The sequence below is a fragment of the Spea bombifrons genome, chromosome 3 (assembly GCF_027358695.1).
Source record: "Spea bombifrons isolate aSpeBom1 chromosome 3, aSpeBom1.2.pri, whole genome shotgun sequence".
NCBI classification, from domain to species: domain Eukaryota; kingdom Metazoa; phylum Chordata; class Amphibia; order Anura; family Pelobatidae; genus Spea; species Spea bombifrons.
The window spans coordinates 50,332,235-50,342,336 of NC_071089.1; the positions used below are offsets into that span (position 1 = coordinate 50,332,235).

The 10,102-nt window shown below is 40.0% G+C and overlaps 1 protein-coding gene across 1 annotated transcript in view; it reads right to left on the reverse strand.

The window, feature by feature from the left end:
- Positions 1-3,992, reverse strand: part of UST (uronyl 2-sulfotransferase) — a 101,333-nt gene extending 97,341 nt beyond the window's left edge. Inside the window, exon 1 of the mRNA XM_053459966.1 lies at positions 3,153-3,992. Coding sequence (XP_053315941.1) covers positions 3,153-3,381 — 229 coding nt within the window. The 5' untranslated portion in view covers positions 3,382-3,992. The remainder of the gene's footprint in view (positions 1-3,152) is intronic.
- Positions 3,993-10,102: the final 6,110 nt, after the last annotated feature.

Sequence of the window (10,102 nt, forward strand, 5' to 3'; positions counted from 1 at the left end):
TGGCACTGAGAATTGTAATAAATTGTAATAAGTATACAGTACATATATTACATTTTGTGTGTTACTCTCTGTGTATCATATCTAGGAAAGCCTTAGGACCATGATGTATATTCACTAAACAGCGAGTTTAGTTTAATTGAAACATCTTCCCAACCTATATAATGTGTACACCCAACAAAAATAGCCTTACTGCCCATCTTATCTAAGCCTGTCGTTCTCTACATCATAACATATTACATTTTAGATTGTTACTTAGTGAATAAGTAGGAACATGGGTAAAAAGTTGATGAGAGAGATTCTGAAAACCTATCTTGCCAAGTTAATTATGCTGGAATCAATAGCCAGCTCAGCCATTCTTGCAGGAACAATTCACCATGGTTGTGTACACACACACACACACACACACACACACACACACACACACACACACAATCAGATCCTGGTGAGTCTCACTGAAGTTATACTGGGTGTCCTGCACAACTTGCTCAACTCAACAGAACTCTTTAGCATTACAAATGCCACTCAGAGCTGGGTGTCAAATGACACAGCAAAATAAATACAAAAAATTACGGACGGTCTTGGCAACTTAACAAGGTGCCAGACACCACATTTTTTTATACAAATATACATGGAGAATTTTAAATCTATGTTAAATGTAATGTCTTCCAAGTCTCCAGCGCAAACAATACAGGAGCTGGCTGCCAACAATACAGGGGATGGCTGTATACATACTCTGTTTTAGGCTCTTTACTGTCAAAATGATCCAACATTGTTTTTTGTTTTTTTACCTAATCTCTTGAAAGGCTATGCAAACTTTACTTTTATTATAAGTAAGGGTCATTTAATGGTTCCATGAGAACAAAAACGTAAAATTTTAAGAAATACACATAATGAGAACATGTCATTGTCGCTAGAAACATGGTGGTCTCGCCCTACAAAAACAACATTTTATGGTCCTTTGGTGACCATAAAAAATAAACACGGGCCACATCTGGCCTGCATGGCACAATGAAACACTCCTGGATCAGTATCCTAGCAAGGATGGCATCAACCTTTGATTAACGGTTAAGAGTTGAGTCAAGCAATGTTCAGACATAACGTATACTACATAACCATATAATTCATTATATGAGACATGGAAACTTTGTTTTCTGCTACATTTGGCAAATAAACTATTCGTCACAACTACAAACCTGGACATGTGTCAGTGACAGAGGCATAATTACAACCCTGAGCCTCGTGAAAATGCAAACACAGCCAGAGCAGCCTAATAAACAGGAATAAATGACGGTGGGTTATTAAAGATGATTGATAATTACTATCCTAATTTACTGCATGCCAGCATCTGTAAAGTGAAACTGACATCAGGATATTACGCAACTTTTAAGCACTATGTAAATCTGGCAAGTTCTAAATATAACCGTCCTGTTATTAGCCCTAAAAAGGTATTGTGTATGTTCTTGATTGGCTTCTGCCATACTCAGACCAAGCGTGTCTTTCCGTTTGAACTACTAAGACACACTTTCAGCAGTGGAAAAAAACAACTCAGTTTCCATGCTTGTATCAGGCGTACATGTTAAATATTTAATTTCCCAATTATTCATTTTAGCAGATGAAAATCACTTCTTATTTTCTTCCTAACAGTTTACCATGCGAAGGAGTCATCGTTTATCATTACTTGGAGACGTACATTTCCCGATATTGGATTTTAACCTGTTGTATGTCAAACACCTGCTTGCCTTGTCATTTCTTCTGTTTACGTGACCCTATAATAATGGCTGCATTTGTTGTACCGCATACATACATTCCTCATACATATTGCATTGTCATGTTTATGAAACCCAGCTTAGCAACACAAAATTGCAATGATTACACATAAAATCTGGGGGTCTAATGAATATTTAAAACCTGATATTTAAAACTTGGGGAACTGAAGTGCAGCTCATTCTGAACATGGACTTAGGCACTTTGATAAATCACTGTTCATTAACTGATCGCGGCTGTGCCAAGTCTGACTGCTGTGGGGCATCAGTTCTGCCACTGAATTTGGAAGGAATTGAATTCAGTTAACACTTAGTTTCCTACAAATGCTGACACTTGTGGTTGATCAAAAAGTACAGAAGAACCTACCAAGTCCAGATGACGTATTAGTATTAGTTATACACACAGCTATTGCTTCCATTATTATTTATTGCTTTATATAGCGCCATCATATTCCGCAGCGCTGTACAATGAGTAAACAGGACATAACAATTTGACTTCCAGAAACAACAGATAAGAAGGGCCCTGCTTGAAATCAGAGAGCACACCTGAGCCACTTGCCCAGTAACAAACTAAAACAGACACAATTAGCATTCACAGCTGCCAGTTAAACATGTCAAAGCCTCGACCAGGGCACTTGATACTGGTATGGATTAAAACCCGATGTGTAAGAACATGTTTTAGACATTACTAAACAGAGTCAGACTCCAAGAGTTTATCATTACACCAAAAGAAATAAATTATAAAAAAGCAGGCCTGAAAAGAGTTTAAGCTGTATGACACATTTAACCACTTGTTGATTACACATTGCTCTGGCATTCCTATGGTTGGATACACATAACATGTCAGAAAGTTACAGAGCCAGCTCATCACACTGTTCTCTCCACAATCTAATGTAAAGGCATGATATTCCCCTATAGTATATATCATATAAGTGCTTTGAGTATGTTAAGAATCTAGCAGCTATGCCTTGTAACGTGTGATATATATATATATATATATATATATATATATATATATATATATATATATACTGTCTTCATCTGGAAATCAGGTTTGAAGATTGTGATGATCAGGACATCACTCTGCATGATTCTATGCATCTTATGCACTCTATAATAAATAAACCTGGTGATCATTATGAAGTAACACTAAACCTCTTAAAACTATTACAGGGGGTGGGGGATCGTGGTATTACTACGTGCCACATAGTTAAGGTTTTGCCACATAGCACGTGTGCGGCAGTGAAATCACAGAAGAGATACACTGAGCTTTAAATGACTAATAAAGCTCCACATGTGTCTCTGCAGATGTTTCCGTGCCGTATTGTGGGAGGAATGGTGGGAGTCATAATGCAAGAGAGGCAGGAGGTGGTCAATCACCCGACTTACCCAGGTACAGGCGGAGATCCAGGAGGATCCGAGGAGGTCCCCCGTTCAGTTGGTAGAAGAGGGAGCCCAAGCAGAAGACAAGCAGCGTGGCCATGCAGAAGCTATAGTCCCGCAGCGAAAAGCGCTGAGATACCAAAGAGATCCAGCGTTTCGTAGGAGCACCGTGGACATTGTTTTTCGGAGCATGATGGTTATTGATCTTGCAGTTATTAGTGTTCTTCTTCATCATATCTCCTCCTTGCACAGATCGGCAGGAAGAGGTCACCCATCCGCCTGAAGATGAGAAGTGCTGCTTTCTGGCTCATTTGAGAAGTTGGACGGAGTTTGTGTTGGCGTCTTAATTCAGGACATCTTCCTCTCCGTGGCCCTGGCACTTGCAATCACAAAGTCCTCTTTGGTTTCTTATTTTCTCCTCTCTATGCCTCCCACTCCAGCTCTCGGTGTCCTCTCCCCTGTCCTTAGCTCTTCTTCTTTCTCCCTCCTTTCTAGCTTTCTGTCTCAATGCATCTCTTCTGCCGTCCTGTCTTCCTCTTTCTTTCACTCTATCTTCTCCTCCTTGACCCTCCCCTTCCCTCTCCTCCTTTCTTTCCCCGACTGTTCTCTCTCAGTTTTCTCTCCCTCACCCCTCCTCTCCCACTCTTTCCCTTACAGGGCTGCAGGGCAGCTTGAGGTCTGCGGCAGGCTGTTCTCTCTTATCCAGTTCACCAATCCTCCTGACTTTCCTTCCTTAGGTTGAAGTTTGGTGTCAGATTACGATTTTCTTCTGCCTCGAAAACAGTAGGCTTGCTTTTTTCTGTGTGCAAGTAGAGAAGAAAGTTGTTTTCGTTTCTCGCTCTCTCTTTCGTCTTCCCCAGCCCTCCTCTTCTCTGATGAGCTGTCTTTATTTCCACACCAGCGACCCCTTGGGGCTTTAACTGGATTTCTGGAAAAAAATGGGCTTAACATTGAACAGTCTCCAACTGCACCACATCATGAGGATGTCCAGAAGCCTCTGTTCTTTCTTGACTTCTTTTCAAACAGAGCAGGCACAAAGTTACCTCACAACACTTGTAATTTATATATTTCCATTTTAGAATCGCTTTATAACAAATTCCATTGTTCTTCATGTTGTCCAGCAGCATACTTAACTAAGGGTTCCTTGTGATTTATGATATTATTATATCAATGTTTCATCCAACTAAATGTGATATAAGACAATTTATCCTGTGCCCATGTTCTATTTAGGACATCTTTAAAGTCAGCCAATTTAATTTACTTCAAACCATATATTTTTGAAAACAGTCCAGGGTATGAATACATATGCATTTTTTTTACATATAGTACCATCAGCTACTGTATCAACATACAAAGGGATACTCATGTAGAAATTATCTACATACAAGCAGGATTTTATACAGCTCCTTAGGGGGACACAGGCTGTTGTCACTAAAATGCATTAAATGAAGGATCATTTCATATCTTTGCCTAGCCATATACTGGGTGTAAATGGGGGGAAGTACAGATGGAGCTGGTGCTCCAGTAGGAGCGGATGGATGGCTTTTTAATAATGCCCATTAGCATTGTAAGCAGTGGTGTACTTAGGTTTTGTGCTGCCCTTGGCCTGACTAAACATGCCTCCTAATCTTAATTTGCCCACCCCTTCCTCCCCAGGTCACACTTATATCACTGTAAACTCAAGTCCTTCCTCTTTTGTTCCCCTCCTCCTTAGGCTCCACCTTTTCCTATTTGAGCTCCACCAATTCCTCTCTGTATGTTAAGCGTGGATACCGAGTGGTTATTATTTTAAGAAATATTAATCTTTAGCATAACAAAGAGTGTAAATTCAACCATGTCCAAGTCATCACAACTATACAAGAAAGATCACTGACGCTAAAATTGGTTGAATTAGCACATGTACATTCAGACACCATTTGTGCCATACATAAAGTGCAATCTTTGTGCCATCTTTGTGCCCAAAGATCTTAATAGTGCCATCTTTGTTCCCAAACAGCTTAACAGTGCCGACTTTGTGCCCAAGTAGCTTGCCTCTGACATCTTTGTGCCCAAACAGCTGAGCAGTGCCATCTTTGTGTCCAAACAGCTTGTCACTGACATCTTTGTCTTTAATCAGGTTAACAGTGCCATCGTTGTGCACAAACAGCCTGTCTCTGACATCTTTGTACCCACACACACAATGACCCCGCTGTGGGGCTGCAGCCACTCACCAGGGGCTGCCAAATTATCACAAAGGGGCAGGCTGCCCCCAGGCTGGTCCAAAATTGTTCACAAAGACCAGTTCCACATGGACTGTCCCTTTGTGAACAATTTTGGACTGACCCGGGGGTAGACCACCCCGTGTGCCAGTGTGGCACCCCCTCATCAGAAGTACCTGGGGCGGATGGCAGAGTGAGCTTCCTATTTCTGTTCCCTTCTCATTCTGTTCTGCCAAGAATTTGAGAGAGTAAACTATTTTCTAAGCTACTAATCGACAAATTTACCAAAATTCAGTAAATTTACAATTTGTACGAATCCAAATGCACAAGTCTAATATATATATAATAGCCTTGTCACCATAGTAATTATCAATCATGCTAGGTGGGGCTTAAAGTAAGATCCAATCAGAGTGCACATAGTGCTCTGGTTCCTGTCCTGCTCAGCATTTACATTTCACAACGACTGATTCCCCACAACTACTCTGTACATGGGGAGACAGTGGGTGGGGGCTTAATCTCAATGTCTACTGTGCCTTAACCTCTCTATCAAAAAGGAGAAAGATAGGTAGAAAAAAAAGAAAGAAAGGCATATTTTGTCTTTTATTGTTGCACTTGTGTGCGCCTTGAATTGGAATTGGAAGCCTCTCTTTTTGTCCCTTGTTTTACGGTTTCCCTTTTCCTTTCCCTTCATATTATATGGGCTGATAAGTCAAAGGCTGATAAGGAGCTTGTACTCTGCTGCACCCCCCAGTCAGCAATGGTTGATAGCAATTCTATGTCAGTTTACAATAGCTTAAGTGCCTAGTTTTTTTCACCCCTGTGTTGTGTGGGAAATGTTATGGCCGACATTCAGATTCATATCTTGGTTGGGGTCTTCCCATAGGCCTGTCCCAGTGCAGGGCCCCAGCCGCCTTGTACCACTTACTACCTGGCCACCATCGCACTGCTATAAGACATCTGGAATATGCTGCATGGAGTGTAAGGAGGCGCGGTACTATAGTATGGGCCAGTTACAGGGGAGATTTCCCCAACTGGGCCAAGGAGAAGTGGCACTCTGGGGAGCCTTATTGCCCAATAGTTTGATCTACACTTGGTTATGTGACAACAGAGGGGCTGCTAGCCTAGCAAGAATATGTTGCTGCCTACATTATAGTTTTTGCCAGTTGTACTGCTATGAATAGTATAGTCTTGACCAAGGGTTATGCGGCACGTGCATAGTTATGTGCTGCATAGGCATAGTGCCCATTTGTACAATAAAATATTCTTTGAACATGTGCAGTGGCCAGGCCTGATATTAATTAAGTGAAGCCATCACTTATTATGACCCCTGACATGAATTAAAGGATTAAACCCTTTTTGTCTTAGTTTATATTAATTATGTTTTATGTGTCCAAGGCCCCAGGCTCGATAAGCTGATCTTGTTTGCTACCATAGAAACTAAAAATGCTTCTTCCTGTGTTGTTTTTATGATATTAAAAAATAACAAATCTGCTTAACATCCCGGAGAGTGCAATTCATATTTTATATATGTGTTATAGATATATGGTATCTGTGTTGGAGGCCCAGCCATTTTGTTCTAATTTTGTAACACTGTATTTAAGACAGGACTCGCCTCTCATGGGGTATTTGTTGTAAGTTTGGATTTGTAAGTTTGTGTTATTGCTGCTGCCCAGGCAGTGAGTGCAGAAACCGTTTACTCAGTTCAATGAGCCATCTACGCTTAACTGAATGTGTGGTTAGAAATTCAATGACGTCTAAAATCAAGTATCAGTTGTAGAATATAGACCACTACAGCTTAAACATGCTACAATGAAAGCTATAATGTAAACATATGCACTTAAACCATTAAATGGGGTCTGTGATAAATTACCGCACTATATTGGTACATTTAATTTTGATTATGGGGTACAGTCAAAAATATTTAGAAATGTGTCCACACTCAACAAACTGTAAGAAATTGTAAACAGTACAGTGCAGCGACATCTAAAGACACTTTAACGTAAATTAACCATTTCTTTGCTACACAGATTAGTGTACTGTATGTAGTGCAGATGTTGCATGATTTTAATTTATATTTAAATGTATCACATTGCTTTTTATTGCACAACTTCCTATAATGTATCAATGCATATGATGGTTTACCCAAAGATTGACAAAAATGCCTTTTTCAGAAATCCTGTCTTGCAGTTATCAATTAAGTAATACAATAACCCTTTATGTTCCAGAGGTGATGTCAAATTTCTCCCCCTGGCAGGACAAGACATTTCAAACAATATCTGCAAATTTTCTTTTAACTGCAATTCCTGGAAAAAGTTTTCACTGTATTTCAGCCGAAGTTCAGCTTTTCATTAGTAGCATCATGGGACAAGTGTTAAGTACAAAAACAAAATCCAAAACATTACATACTTTACAAATGTTTTTTTAACTAAATATGTATAGATTAAAATATATTTTTCATAATCATATATTGAAAATTGATAACACAAAAGTATCTTGTATAATTTGTGAGAAATTCTTCATGTACAATAACATAAGCACAAGTTTATCTTTTTTTTTAAAGTAATTTGTTTCTTATGCAACAAATACGGTATCGGGATATACAACTATGTATTTGTCAAATGCTGCTTGAAAGTATACCACTTGAAGATTTCAAAGGCACCCCACTTACCTTCCTAGGTCCCCTATAGCAGCCACATATCTTCCATGAAATCTGCATGAGAGGTAAGTGGGTGCAGGAGAGTGAGTCGGTAAATTAATGAAAAAATTAGTGAGTGTTTAGGGGCAGAAATGGCACAGGCTGGCTGGTAAAGGGGTAGAGGTGGCACAGGCAGGTGGCTAAAGGGTCAGCGGTGGCACAGGCAGGCTGTTTTAGGGGTAGAGGCCTATTGTGTCAATTTCTAGCTCAGTGAACAGTGATGGGAGTTATGCTGTACCACCATCAATGTCTGGCTCATTATATAGTGATGGGGTTACGCTGTACCATCATCAATGTCTGGCTCAGTATATATATATATATATATATATATGTTTACCCTGGGAAAGTACATTCCTTTATCGTAAGCCCCTCTTTATCTGGCCTCCTACAGCCATAACTCTGCCCCTTTTTAAACCTAAAACTATCCCCTCTTATTCATCTCTCTCTTCACCCTCTTGTAGCTTTCCTGAAACATTTCAAGCCCTCAGCAGACCACCATCTAAAACCAAGCATTATATATACTGTATATGGCTATATTCATTCAAAAATGTGCCTTTCTTTCTTTTAATTAGAAAGAATTAGGATTCATGACAAATGAATTAATTGGAACAGTTGTTGAGAAGAGGAGTGTCCAGAAGTGTCCTGCAAAGCCAGAACAGGTAAACTTTAAACTCAGAACTGAGATTGGTAGCAAAAGGGCTAGATAAAAGCTTCAGTAGCCACCAGGTTCTGCAAGCTATGGGGATCTTGAGCCAGTTGGGGACATCCTCTAACCTCTTTGACTGGCCCAGAGAGGTGAAGTAGCAATGGAGGCCTGTGCTATAGCAGAACAGATGTCAGTCAGAGCTGTCATGAAGCCTGCTCATGAGTTTACCATCCCTAGGTAGGTATTAAGGAAAGGCAGTGCGTCACCTGGAGCGGGTTAGAGCTGAGTTGTACTCACAGTGATGGTGCCTTTGTACATCACTAGCGGTTTGCATTTATATTCTTGATTCCTGGTATTCTGCTTAATTCCAAACTATCGTTGAATGCTGCCTGCCCAGAACTGTGTTTTGTGACCATGACCATTCTTTTGCATAAACAGTCTATATTTAACTGATTGTCACCTCTTCGGCACCTGCCAAAGCTGCTCCATTTTGGCCTTTGTCCATTGCCTATTTTTGTAGCGAGGACCTAATTATGGAGTTGCCCTACCCATCTTTGGGACAAGCCATGGCAATTGCCACACAAGATCTGAAAATTTGTGACACACACAAACAAACAGTAACAAGTGAGTGAAACACACTCAATCTAACACAGACACAAACTCACTATAACACACAGCCTCACTTATAGCACCAAAATCACTTACTTTGCACTTACCTTGACCCAGACCTATCTTCAGGGCAGTTAGCACTGTGGATGCTGCTTCTGCAAGCTGTACAGGCAGAAATGGGCCTTGGACCATTCCTGTTTGCAGAATTAGACAATTGCTCCTATCCCCACAACCACAACAGGACTTGGTACCATTACAGTTTTTGACACTTCTTAGTGTTATACAGATTTATTATAATCCTAAATCACTTGTATTAAATAACTTTGGGGGTGAGGGGGAGGTGTACAGTCTATAATTTGCAGTTTCTGTTATATATTTAGAAATCATTTTGATTAGATCTACTTAAATTTTAGACTTGCCCCTAGACTTTGTAACATGGGAAATGAGACCTCATAATTCTAGCCGTAAAGGTTCAACCTAAATAACAAGCTATTTTGACCTGTCAATCTTGTATTACTTGTACAACTTTAATGAAGGAGGTCACTTCATCACCTTAAAGGCAGCTTGCCCCTAGAGTTTGATGTTCCACTTAAGAATGTCTTCTCAAGTGTTTACATTGTTCCTAGAAGAATAACGTAAGAGCACTGTTAATCCCGTTGTAAATAGGTCACCTGGTGACCATTGAAGCCCAGTTTTATCACATTCCCTTTGGCTTTTCTAGAAGTCTGAATTATAAAATATTACGAACCAGAAAACTGAATTGGTATATGTGATGGTTATTTTTTATCTCCTATTTAGGGACCCTGTA